At 37.7% G+C, this 14,019-nt stretch overlaps 1 protein-coding gene across 4 annotated transcripts in view; it reads right to left on the bottom strand.

The window, feature by feature from the left end:
- The window catches only part of LOC124721190 (WD repeat-containing protein 7), a 375,749-nt gene that overhangs the window by 279,560 nt on the left and 82,170 nt on the right, over positions 1-14,019 (bottom strand). For all 4 annotated transcript variants that reach the window (XM_047246033.1, XM_047246035.1, XM_047246034.1 and 1 more), the window contains one exon: positions 9,346-9,436. In XM_047246033.1, coding sequence (XP_047101989.1) covers positions 9,346-9,436 — 91 coding nt within the window. The remainder of the gene's footprint in view (positions 1-9,345; positions 9,437-14,019) is intronic.

The raw sequence follows: 14,019 nt of genomic DNA, 5'->3' as shown, positions 1-14,019 counted from the left end.
CATTGTCAGGTTCGTGTAGTGGACTAATACTAAGTGATTTTGTAGAGGAAACTGCATATAAGATGGTAGTGCTGTCCTAAATAGAACTCCAGTGTTTGCAATTCTTATTGAGTAGGTACGCCAGCATACATGCTGCTAGGGTCAACAACACATCAATGAAGTCCATAGAACAAACTAAATGAGATTCCAAGAGCATTTAGAAGAGAACCTTTGGAAGAAAGGAAAGATTATTCTAGCAAACACCTGCTTGGTAAATTTAGAGAACCAGAATTCGATGAAGACTGAGCAATTCCCTGGTTCACTATGCTCCTCATATACAGAATAAGATAAGGCAGATTTTGGGCAAATACCATGGCATGCAGCCAGTAATCTTTCCCTCATTCTGTATTAGAGATGATGAGACCATCCTGTTAACTGGCAAGTAACTAGGACTTCAAGTAGTTCACTGCTTCTGGTTATATCTAGTATTACTGTAGGAAGAAATTAGCTAATCAGAAGTCCAATCCCAAAGAAAGCAGGTGTTGACAGATGTGAAAATTACCGAACTATCAGTTTAACAAGTCACAGCTGCAAAATACTAACACAAATTCTTTACAGACGAATGGAAAAACTGGTAGAAGCTGGCCTCGGGGAAGATCAGTTTGGATTCCACAGAAATGTTGGAACACGTGAGGCAATACTGACCCTACAACTTATCTTAGAAGCTAGATTAAGGAAAGGCAAACCTACGTTCCTAGCATTTGTAGACTTAGAGAAAGCGTTTGATAATGTTGACTGGAATACTCTCTTTCAAATTCTGAAGGTGGCAGGGGTAAAATACAGGGAGCGAAAGGCTATTTACAATTTGTACAGAAACCAGATGGCAGTTATAAGAGTCGAGGGGCATGAAAGGGAAGCAGTGGTTGGGAAGGGAGTGAGACAGGGTTGTAGCCTCTCCCCGATGCTATTCAATCTGTATATCGAGCAAGCAGTAAAGGAAACAAAAGAAAAGTTCGGCATAGGTATTAAAATCCATGAAGAAGAAATAAAAACTTTGAGGTTTGCCGATGACATTGTAATTCTGTCAGAGACAGCAAAGGACTTGGAAGAGCAGTTGAACGGAATGGACAGTATCTTGAAAGGAGGGTATAAGATGAACATCAACAAAAGCAAAACAAGGATAATGGAATGTAGTCGAATTAAGTCAGGTGATGCTTAGGGAATTAGATTAGGAAATGAGACACTTAATGTAGTAACGGAGTTTTGCTATTTGGGGAGCAAAATAACTGATGATGGTCGAAGTAGAGAGGATATAAAATGTAGACTGGCAATGGCAAGGAAAGCGTTTCTGAAGAAGAGAAAGTTGTTAACATCCAGTATTGATTTAAGTGTCAGGAAGTCATTTCTGAAAGTATTCGTATGGAGTGTAGCCATGTATGGAAGTGAAACATGGACGATAAATAGTTTGGACAAGAAGAGAATAGAAGCTTTCGAAATGTGGTGCTACAGAAGAATGCTGAAGATTAGATGGGTAGATCACATAACTAATGAGGAGGTATTGAACAGAATTGGCGAGAAGAGGAGTTTGTGGCACAACTTGACTAGAAGAAGGGATCGGTTGGTAGGACATGTTCCGATGCATCAAGGGATCACCAATTTGGTACTGGAGGGCAGCGTGGAGGGTAAAAATCATAGAGGGAGACCAAGAGATGAATACACTAAGCAGATTCAGAAGGTTGTAGGCTGCAGTAGGTACTGGGAGATGATGAAACTTGCACAGGATAGAGTAGCATGGAGAGCTGCACCAAACCAGTCTCAGGACTGAAGACCACAACAACAACAACAACAAGTCAGCTGGAGCCAACAGAACAGGCAGTCACTTGACAGATGCTGAACCACACTAAATATGCAGAATTCCCAACCAGTACACTCTGAATGGGTACCAGAACACACAAATAATGATGGTCAGAACAGACTTCCACACTGTGTGTGGTGATACATTTTATGTATTACATAGCACAACATTTACTCCGATAATATTACTGCTTTGTAATCAGTAAAAACATTTAATTTACATATATAGTCCAGCAGTTGGCTTGGTGGCTCTGTGGATAAGTGCAAGACTGGAAATACAAAGGTCTTGGGTTTGATTTCCAGTCTGTTTGCAGATTTTTTTTCCTGCCACTTATTGCTTCCTTCACCTCTGAAAATGATTTGTTTACGTCAAAAATGTCAAGATACGCAGTGATGCACAACCTACGTTAAACTTAGAAAGTCAGTTCTAAGGATGGAAAAAGGAAACTGCATAGCACATGCAACACGACAATGTCTAGTAAAACACTGTGGTGTTAAAACAACATTCAGCCTTACATTTTTTGTGTGAAAATGAAGATCAGATATAAAGCAGTTGTTTTACAAAGCGGAGAAGAAATTCCTTCCCTCTTGTGGGAATGATTATTTACAAGTCACTGCAAGCTTAATGTTGGTAAAATGACTTCTTTTACTATAATTGTCCCGAGCCCATTTTTTACTTATTACACTGAACAACATATATTTCATTTTTCTTCATTTGTTTTCCCTACTTTCCACTTCAAAACTATCACTATTATTGTTATGTTAAATTCAATGGCAATCTGCAAACCTCACAACATCCTTAGAACAATTTCATCCTCTTACAAAAAATGTTTATATTTCACTAAACACAAAGCCAGTTTTACACTGAATTAGTGCAATCACTCCCACGAAGTCAAAAGCTAACAATGGATTTTAAATAATTTCCTTCTTTGCTACATTTCTAATCCCTCTTTTAAAAAAAACTATAAGTTATCATGATTATTTCTGTATAAAAAAACTTCTGTAAGAAAAACAAAAAGCACTCAGCTCGATACACTTATTTGAACGTCCTGTACTTTTTGTCCAACTGGAGCAAGTAGGGACCTCCAAATGAAATGACATGAAACCTTTGGCTCCAGAATATGTGCTCCAGGACTAACACTATTCTGCTAGTGAATGGTGCATCACTATTCGTACAGTCTGTACAGTGGCTTGCCCAGTATGTGAAAGTAGAATTATATATGAGAACAACAGAAGCACAAATGTTCAACACACAGCTATAGGACATTTATCCATAAAATATGAAACCCTTGGAAAGAAGGAAGATCAAGGTTTAATGTCCTGTGGACATCGAGGTCATTAGGGATAGAGTACAAGCTCAGAATGTTTCAAGGATGGGGAAGGAAATCAGTCTTGCCCTTTTAAAAGAACCATCCTGGTATTGCCTTTAAGCAATTAAGGGAAAAAACGGAAAACCTAAATCTGGATGGCCAAATGTGGGTTTGAACAGTTGTCGTCCTGAATGTGAGTGCATTGTGCTAACCACTGTGCCAACTCATGTGGTGGAACCCTTGGAATCCCAAATAAACATTTTACAACATAATTAGTTCAGGAGTGCACTCAAAGTGAAAATGATTGTGAAAACAATATCTTAACCAAATGGGGAGCATCATGAAGGATACAGGAATTAGTGATCACAAGGTCACTGTAGAGAGAGTGAATACCATGACATCTAAACCCATAAAAAAATAAAAGTAAAATACGTATCTTAAAAAAATAAAAATAAAATAAAAATTTGCTTGGCGCTTTCCTAAGAAACAGTCTCCATTTGTTTTGAACCAAATATGTAAGTGTAGACCACATGTGGCTTAAATTCAACAAAATAGTGCTGATAGCAGTTGAGAGATTTATACCAAATACAATAATAAGTGACTGTACTGATCCCCCCATGGTGCACAAAACAGGTCAGAATGCTGTTGCAGCAGCAATGAAAAAAGTATGCCAAATTTAAAAGAACACAAAATTCCCAAGATTTGCGGTGTTTTAATGAAGCTCGATATTTGGAGTGGGTTGTAATGTGAGATGCTTTTAATAGTTTCCAGAATGGAACTCTGTCTCAAAATTGGTCAGAAAATCCAAAGATATTCTGGTCGTATGTAAAGTACACCAGCAATAAGACACAATCATTACCTTCACTGTGCGTGAGTGACAGTAATGTTATTGATGACAGACACATTCAAGTGGAGTTAATGAATATCATTTTCCAAAATTCCTCTGCCGAACAAGAAGAAGAAGCAGGAGTAAATATCCCAGAATTTGAATCAAGAATTCTGCCAACATGAGTAACTTAGAAGTAGAGATCCTCAGTGTAGCGAGGCATCTCAAATAACCCAATAACAGCAAGTATGCCAATCAGATTTCTTTCAGAGTACGCTGATGTAATAGCTCCATACTTAGCAATCATATACAACCACTTTCTCGATGGAAGGTCAGTACTTAAAATTGCACAGGTCACATCAATACTCAAGAAAGGAAATAGCAGTACTCTGCTAATTATAGATGCATATCACTGGTGTTGATCTGCAACAGGATTTTTTGAACATATATTGCTTTCGGACATTATGAATTACTTAGAAGGAAATCCCTATTGACAAATAGACACATGATGATATGAGTGCTATTTACAGGGGATCTCAACTTGATTGTATATTTCTAGATTTCCAGAAGACTTTTTGACACCATTCTTCACAAGCAGCTTCTAACCAAATTGCATGCCTATGGAGTATCATCTCAGCTGTGCAACTGGATTCATGATTTCCTGTCAGAAAGGTCACAGTTCATAAAAAATGACAGAAAGTCAGTAAAACAGAAGTGATATCTGGTGCTCCCAAGGAAGTGTTATAGACCCTCTACTGTTCCTAATCTAGATAAAAGATTTAGGAGAAAATTTGAACAGCCCTCTTGGACTGTTTGTGGATGATGCAGTCATTTACTGCCTAGTAAAGTCAAAATCAATTACAAAATGATTTAGGCAAAACATCTATATGGTGCGGAAAGAGGCAATAGACCCTAAATAATAAAAAATTGAGGTCATCCATGCGAGTACCAAAAGGAATACATTAAATTTCAGTTAAAGATAAATCACACAAATCTAAAGGCTGCCACTTCAACTAAATACTTATGGATAGCAACTATGAACAACTTAAAATGGAAGAGTCACATAGATAAGTTGTGGGGAAAGTCAACCAAAGACTATGTTTTACTGGCAGAACACTTAGAAGATGCAACAGATCCAATAAAGAGATTGCCTGCACTACACTTGTATGTCCTCTTCAGGAGTACTGCTGAGTGGTATGGGATCCTTACCTGACAGGACTGATGGAGGACATCAAAGTGATTTAAAGAAAGACAGCTGGTTTTGTATTATTGTGAAACTGCAGAGATCCTCCAAATACAAAAATATTTTGTTGATGCCAACCTACATAGGGAGAAATGATCATCTCAACAAAATAAATCAGAGCTTGCACAGAAAGATTTAAATGTGTGTTTTCCCCAAGTGCTGTTTGAGAGTGGAATGGTAGGGAAATAGTGTGAAAATGGTTCAATAAACCCAATTCAAGGCTCTTATGTATGAATGTATGAACTGCAGAGTAGTGATGTAGATGCAGATGAACTGACTTGTAGTTTGAGGGTACATCATGACAGTGGCTCTTAAGGTTACTGAATAATAATAATAATTAATCATCCATGGTCATTATTTTTTAACGCTCATTTAACAACTGACACATTACAGAGCTGAAACATCATTTTTGAGGACCAGGAATACATTTTCCACTAAGCACTAAATCAAAAAATTCTGCTGGGAGTCACCTGTCAAATGAAAAGTAATACACACGCTATTGTAAAATACACTGCATTACAGACAGATGCAATGTTAAAGAGAGGCAGTAGTCCTGTCACTGTGGCAAATTCCATAGACTCCAAGTCAAATAACTGTTAGTCATCAAACCTCAAACTGGTCATCAGTGCGACAGTCTAGCACACGATGGGCAAGACACACAAAATTAGTTCATCTTATTGCTGATGTTTGATGCACAACTGCTAATTCTGAAGTCAACTGCCACAACCTATTGAGTGTCAATGACAGATCTGTCTATTACTGTCATGGACTTTAATGCAAGATAAAAGGACCACAGTTCACCGAATCACTCACTGAATGAACTATGAACGACAGTGACTGATGAACACTACACATCACAATGTACAGATATCATCATGAGTGCAGGATCACCACCACCAGATGCTCAAACCACAGATAATGGTGCACGAAATGATGCATCCTACTAGGCAACAGTCCACCTTTCGGCAGGTATTCTCCTATTGTGGCAGTTTAAACAAAACAAAATTATGCACCCGATATGTTGGGCATTGCCTTTCACTGGAAAACGATACAGAAACCTTCTGTATGATCACGTAAAAACATATATTTGGGTACAGCAACAAATAAGTGACATTTACTTTCACCCAGACAATGCATCACTTCACTACTCCAGCATTATGTCAGAATGGTTGCAGAAACACCCCACAAGCATGAAGGTGCTTGTATGGGCCCTTTCCCCCCTCATAAAGGGGGAGCTCATCTGAGACAACATTGAGCAATACCATCTCTGACTTACTTTCATGAGTTGTGGGTTGTGAGTGAGAAGCCATAAATCAGAATAGCTCCCAAACATTATCGGTTTCTCAAAGAGTCCAAGTCATGACAAGCTACTCATATCAACAGGCTAACAGGTAGGTATGTCTAGTTAAAATTCCTACGTGTGTGTTCATTTATTATGATAACCTTTTTCAGTCATTTATACACATTTTTGTGTTTCGTTTTCTATGCTAACCTAAGCCAGTCCTTACATGCTTAGAAAAAGTTCACTCCCAGATGCCATCTGCTGCAATGTTCTGAGTATTATCATTACACCTCTGGCTGATCATTTACTCTACACTCACCATGAGTGGAAAACCTGTGGTAGTTTTTGGGCTTAGGTTGCCATGCAAACTGATTCTACCTTGTGTAACTTCCATTGGGCCAATGGACAGTCCTAATTTTAAATCTGTGTAGCTTGTTTTTAGACTCAAGTTTACAGAAGCAAGGTGAAACTTGTTTTATTGTCCAGCTTATAGTTCATTTCCCTTTTTCACTTTTTGGCAGCATGTTATTGGAATTTTTAGCAATTTAAAAATTCTGTCTTGGTGTTTTGTAGAGGATAAAAAACAAAGAATGAAATAAATATTCAAATAACTTATGGGTTTGCTGCCGGGTGACATCGTCTACCACCGCCAATATTTCGACAGGAGCACACCCTGCCATTTTCACAGCACAACTGCCCAGTTGTGCCTTGAGAATGGCAGGGTGTGCTTCTGTCAAAATATCAGTGGTGGTCGACGACGTCACCCAGCAGCAAACCCGTAAGTTATCTGAACATTCAATTCACTGGGAAAAGTTAAGGTCTCACAATGAAATAAATAAATACACAAGAATTAAAAACTGGCGACTTGTATTTCAGGACTCAACAGCATTGACAGTTGCCTCTAACTGAAATTGTGAGACTCCTTATGTGACTAATTCCATACTATAACACACTGTTCAGAAACTTGTAAACAACTATTTTAACTGCAGTACAAAATCAACAGTTCCTAATAAACTTAACACTGCAAAGCACTTTATTACCCGATCACCATCTACAGTTCAATTAGCTTTCATTACAGCCTTGACATCTGAAAGTGTCCATGAGGATTAAAGTGTTTGAGTGACATTGAAGTTTCATCTGCCCTAGCTTAGATGGCAGTGATTTGTAGTATACAAACAGCCTCATACATGTTCAACGTACACAGAGTGTATTGGACCCACAGTAACGTGCAAAAAATCGAGTAACTGAACAATTTATTATTCAGTGTAGTCTTCACAAAACTACTCCATCAGCAGGAATGATGCAGGATTCAGAAAATACTGTACCACAGTACAATATGATTACTAAATCATTTGCCCATAGTCCCAGAAGTCTGCTGCACCCAGTTTTTTCCTCCCTACTGCCTGTGCTTTACAGTCACATCCCAAGTGCTTCAAGAAGCGCAAGAATGGAGAAACGGCTGTACTACAATAAGCAATTGCATTCCCATTATCGACTGACATATACAATGAGGGGAGGTAGTGCCTGATATGAAACTGTGTTGTCGGCTTATTTGGATTAAAATTAATATTCTAGGCAAATCAGTCCACACTGATCTAAACAATGTTCATTTTCTACAGTGTTCCTTCATGATAGACTGTAAGCAAGCTATTAAGCCTTCTGGTGCATCACTGCTACATACAAACAAAGGTCCCTAGAGATAATCATCTGTGAAAGTGCCACGTAGACTGTTTGCAGGTTTGTAAGTGCCAGCCATCAAATGTTCTGCAAACACAATCATTTTATCAAACATGACACGACGCAACACATCACATCACATCACATCACATCACATCACAACTCGTAAAAAGCTTCCACGCATCTGGTACATGATAACTTGGTGTACCACTGGACATCCTTTATTCAGCACAATTTGATTTATCCCTGTAAAAATGTATTTGGATTCCTGGCCTTGTGGCTTTATGACATACAACAAACAACACACAACTTAGCATGATGAGTATCTGTCTGGCAGCTGCTTTGTTGTGGAAATAAAAATTACACACTTCATCTAAGACAGATCTTCTGATAGAAAATTTATTCTGTCTTGATGGTGGAGGCAGAAGTTTGCTAAATTGCCATAACAGGGTTTTTTGTCTTTTATGGTCACTCACGGTCGACAACATGTATCTGACAATCACTTTTGAACCATGATTTTTCACTGCATTTAAACCTCAATATGAAATCACAGACAGTTTATCTGGGTGAAATCTTTTTCACCAATTTGTTGGCCTGGTAGCATTGAATTTTAAGTATTTTTATGTATACTGGTGCATCTCATTACTTTTAATTGTAAAGCAAATGCTATACATAAGGAAGATGGCACTAAAATTAGAGCAATTTGTACCCACTTGGAGAAATAATCATACTTCATACACAAAATCAATGATACTGGAACCTCACATATCCTCCGCTAGACAACATACGATGTTTTGCAGAATGCAGATACCTACTTATAACAGTTGCAGAAAAAAGAAAAAACTGTTAAAATTATCTCTTGCTTGGCAAAATAAAAGTTATGTTTCCTTGGTGAAGTAACAAAAATTAAGACTTGTCCGAGACAGTTGTAGCCTAGAGCAACACAAGTGTTAAAAACATTTTCACAGTATTTTATTCTTTATGGTGCTCTATTGAAAGATATGGAGTTCAATGATTGGAAAAAAGCTCATTTAGCCTCACACCAACTGAACATTGATGTACTGATTGACAGACTATATCTGCAATAATCTACGTTATCTGAATAAAACATACTCTCACACTAACTGCAACTGATTACTCATGAGAACACTTTTACAACAAGTATGCAACAAACCTTTTCCTCTGGAGCTGCAAGCACACAGTAGAGAAATGGACTGTCTGTTTCAATGGACTTGCTATGGAAGTCTTTGTTGTCAGCAATACAGCTGGAAGAGTAACAACAAAACAACCACTTTTAACACAGAATCCAAAACTTCATAAGAAAACTAGAAACTACAAGTTATCATTACTCAGCAACAAATTGGCAAGATTCTCAATTCAGTACACACACAGAAAGTAAGCTGACTACAGTTAGATAAAGAAGCAATTCATGTTTCTGAAACCAATACCATTCTCACAGACCACACTCAAATTTTATAGGAGAAGCCAAATACAGCAACAGAAAACAATAAAAACTGTAGTAGTCTAAAATTTTATAGCCTGATGTAAGCAAAGGCTACTCTGGCACTTTTATACTATTAGTGTTTTATTGCACACACAATATGTTCCCATTCTCCAAAGAAGTTAGAAGCAGTTTTGTGTTGCATTAAGTAGTATTGTTAGGAAAGCTACACACAGCATTGAGAACCAAGCTATTAGAATATGTACTTGCCTCATTTCAGGAATGTCAATGTGCCTTCATTAAGAGTTTGTGATGTTTTGACTTGGCATGTTGTATTTGTATAACTGTCCTTCACCACACATCTGATTTCAGTGCAAAAACAAGATCTAAGGAAGAGGCAGGGGAAGAAAATATGAAAGCAAACTAAAATAAGAAAACCAAGACCCCAATAACACAAAAAAGAAATTTTAATATAGCTCATATTAACATTAAACAGTGGATACTGAATCTACTTTCCAGAAGCTAAAGTTTCTTTTAAGTCAACATGAAAGTTTTATGTTAGTACTACTCAGGTTTCGACTAAATTCAGCTGTTCCTTTACACGTTTATTCATTTCTTCCTCCTCATTTCATAAGTCAATAAATTAATAAAATCTTGTGAATGAGAAAACATCTGATCGCTACATCTACTTCAGTACATTCCGGGGAGAAAGACCTTCCTAGAGTTTTTCTGTCACTAATTTGAGTGAGAGAGAGAGAGAGAGAGAGAGAGAGAGAGAGAGAGAGAGAGAGAGAGAGAGAGAGAGAGGGAGAGATCCTGTCAATGGAATTTGAGTGACTGATTATGTTCTTTTGTATTTTTATATTTTTTTTTTTACGATACAACCACATGAGCATTTCACAATGCCATATCCGGTTTTAACCAGTCACCATTCGTCTTCAAATTAAAGGCACATGCTGCAAGTGGTCTCCATTGCGTTGTCAGCAATCAATAATGACAACACAAGGGAAACCACTTGCAGCATGTGCCTTTCGCCTGAAGATGACCACTGGCTTAGTAAAACTGGTAATGGCATTGTGAAATGTTCATGTGATTGTGTCATTAAAAAAGATAAAAAATAAAATAAGCTAATTTAAGATCAGTTGCAATATTTATCTTAGTGGAAATTGTTGTCTCCTGGTCCATCTCAAGGTTATGGAGCCACAGAGTGCTTGAGGATGCACCTCCAGCCCAACAATTGCTGGCACACCAAGATAAACGACACCACAAATAACAGTGTGTATGCTGTTAACTTTCATCTTAGATGTCAGAGTCAACACTGGGGTTATAGTGCCACAGTGGAAGACTCTCCACTTGGGTTGCCTCCTCAACTTCTCCAGAATCACCAACACTGTTCCTACTCGAGAGATCTTTTAGATAGCTTGAAATCGAATGGCACACCTTTCACTGAACCACCACCTAGCACCACGATCATCAGTCATGCACTATTTCACCAAACACTATATAAACTAAAATTTTAAACAACTTTTAATTTCAGTTTGCTTTTCAGTGATACTCTATTCTTTCTGTAATACCCTTGACACCACTTCAGTAACTCAAAGTTTAGTAATTGTGAACGTCAGTATACTGTGCATCCACGTACTATCTCAGTAAGAAAACAAACATTTTGATAAAATTTTCTCAGCTTCTGGACATGTCAAGTGGTTAAATGTTCAGTCAAGTGCTCCTTAGCCACTGTCAAGCGGTGACTGTCATGCGATTGCACCATTCCTGTATAGCGACACTGCCTTCTGTGACATCACTGTTGCTCACTTTGGTGCCATCTATGGTAATGTTTTCACTGTGCGCCTGCCACATCTACTTCAACCTCCTGATGGCTGGATCTCAAGCTGTTCTTAGCTGCAGACTGCTCTCTTTATTGAGGGCATTGACAGAAACTTTAATTGCAACTGCTTCATTTATGACGCTCTCAGAGAAACTATTTGCCCATTTAAAACGGAGGTCTTGTTGAATGCAGTACTGTGTTCATTTTTCTGATCATGTCCTGCTACTGCTGATTTCTCAAAATACCATACACAGAATTGCCTCATGTCCTACTTTGCATTGCTCAACAGCACCCAAGTCAGTCTGACATAAAACTGTCCAAACCCATTAGATATTTTATATAGCCCTTGTGTTCTGGGGCCTACATCGCCCTTCAAAGGCCTTACCAGTTATAATTTTTGCTGGTGGCCTAAAGACTGAATTGATCTCTTGCCTGTTTAGGAACTGGGTAATCTTTCCTGTTACTGAGCCACAGAATGGCAAAAACACTAGCTTCTTAGTGCAGAAGACCTTCTCAATAGGCCTTCTGCTTGTGTGTCTTTGGAGACATGGTCTACAAAATCTGCTAGTGGTTGTCACGGTTTTCACTGAATAGTTTCCGTAAATGGCTCAGTTCCTTTGTTAGGTTTTCAGCATCTGAAATGGCTTCCACTCAACACGCCAACGTCTTCCGTGATGGGTTGTGGTAGGGGCTACTGTGCAGACACCTGTCAGTCTACTTCCATTGCAAACTTTATTTCATCATGGACATGGCTGATGTGGTCCAACTATTCTTCCATCCTTTCATGTCCATGAGGCCCAACAACTAATGTACATAAAGAATTTTGTTGCCTAGCTAGCAAATGCTTGTTTTTGAGAGTTTTGCGATAGTCACTGCAGATACTTCTCATACAACCTCGAATTTATCAAAAAAATCTTTGAAATAATCAGTAGTACTCTTCCTTATTGGAGGAACTGGGCTAGTCTCAATGCTAGCTACTTTTTTTATTTATGTGTAAGTAAATAACTACTCTGCAGACTGGTTATTATCGTACAGCAATCTGTCTAAAAATTGGTTTCATTTATTCACTGTAGTTCCCTTATCCCTGTCTCAACATTCATGGTATTCATCTGTCTTGCGCATATATTTTCTAATTTTTTCCCCACAAAAACTAATCAGCACACTGCTTTCATATCTATACCCATATTATTCAATGAAACCAAAAGAAACAGTACTTTCCTGTAACACACTCTCAAAGTCATATACTGAAATTAGTTCACCATCAGCTTCAGAAAAAATATAAATATTCATTTTTTAATGTACAAACTTCAAGTCCATTACACATCCATGTGCCATTCATTAGCACAGACTTCAGTTTTCCAAGTATTTTCCCATTCCTAAGACCTCAGCATCTTGACTAGGAAGTACTTAGGGACAGAGAGACTTCTTATTCTGACAGAAGCTGTTGCATAACAAATGCAAGATAGAATAAAGCCCAACTTCTGCAGGCTACTACAGCAGCCTAATTAAAAATTTTTACAAAGCCCGTGTACTGAACCAACAATAAAAAAGGTTATATCCAACTAAGAAGCCCTTATGTTGCTTATGTTTACAAGAATTTAACTTTTTCCTAATGATAATTTAACTCTTGTTTATTCAGATGTCAGCACTTAATTGGTTTGTCATTCATGGTGAACTTTTAGACAAAGAATATATTTGAAAGAGACACAAATATGTAAATTTAACACTTTTTATAGGATTCATTATAGTGTAGTGTCCATGCAGACTTTTGATACACTGAATTTTAATAAAATCAAATTTCCTGAGTTGTCCAGTCACCAACATATTAACAAACAAGCTAACAGCAAATTTACGATGATTACAGAACACAGCTCACAATTTGATACATTTTAAAGTGCAGTGCAGTATAGGCTAGAGTAAACAGAAAGCAACACTAGACAGTGTCAAAACAGGTGAATGCTTCTGGGCAATGGGAAGTGGCTCACAAGGAGACCACATGGCAATCTGATTTTTTGCAATTTTTTATATTCTTGGTACATGAAGTTCAGAACTCAAATATCAATCATCATAAGCCGTTCTATGCAACTCTCAATAACTCCTGATAAAAATCAACTCTGAAGTTCTTTGCCCATCTTTAATACCCTGAAATATGGTCGATTTTTCTCAAAAGACTGCATGGCTCTGCAATAGAATGCTCACCTGTCATGTAGGGGTATTAGGTTTGATTCAAACCAGAGAATTTTTAAAGAAGTGTGCATGTTCCACTAGCATTTCTGTGAAGTGCAAGACATTATTGTACACAAAACTCCAGTTTTCATTGTAAACATTAATTCTTAGCTACCGACATTTTATTAAAGATTAAAGAACAAAACTTAAACTAAAATCCTTCATCATTATGTGTTTTACATTATGTTCATGAAACGTGAACTTTCTTTAAAATTTTACCATGAATGGGAAAATAACTTCAGCCACCCATGTGGTAGATGAGCATTCTACCACAGAGCCTCACAGCCCTTTACAAAGAAAATCTTGTAATGGCTTATTAAGGCAGCTTGGAAAACTTCAAAGACAATTTTCTTAAG

This window comes from Schistocerca piceifrons, chromosome X (assembly GCF_021461385.2).
Source record: "Schistocerca piceifrons isolate TAMUIC-IGC-003096 chromosome X, iqSchPice1.1, whole genome shotgun sequence".
Classification (NCBI taxonomy): Eukaryota; Metazoa; Arthropoda; class Insecta; order Orthoptera; family Acrididae; genus Schistocerca; species Schistocerca piceifrons.
Note: the sequence above shows the minus strand (reverse complement) of the source record. Positions and strands in the feature narration are given on the sequence as shown.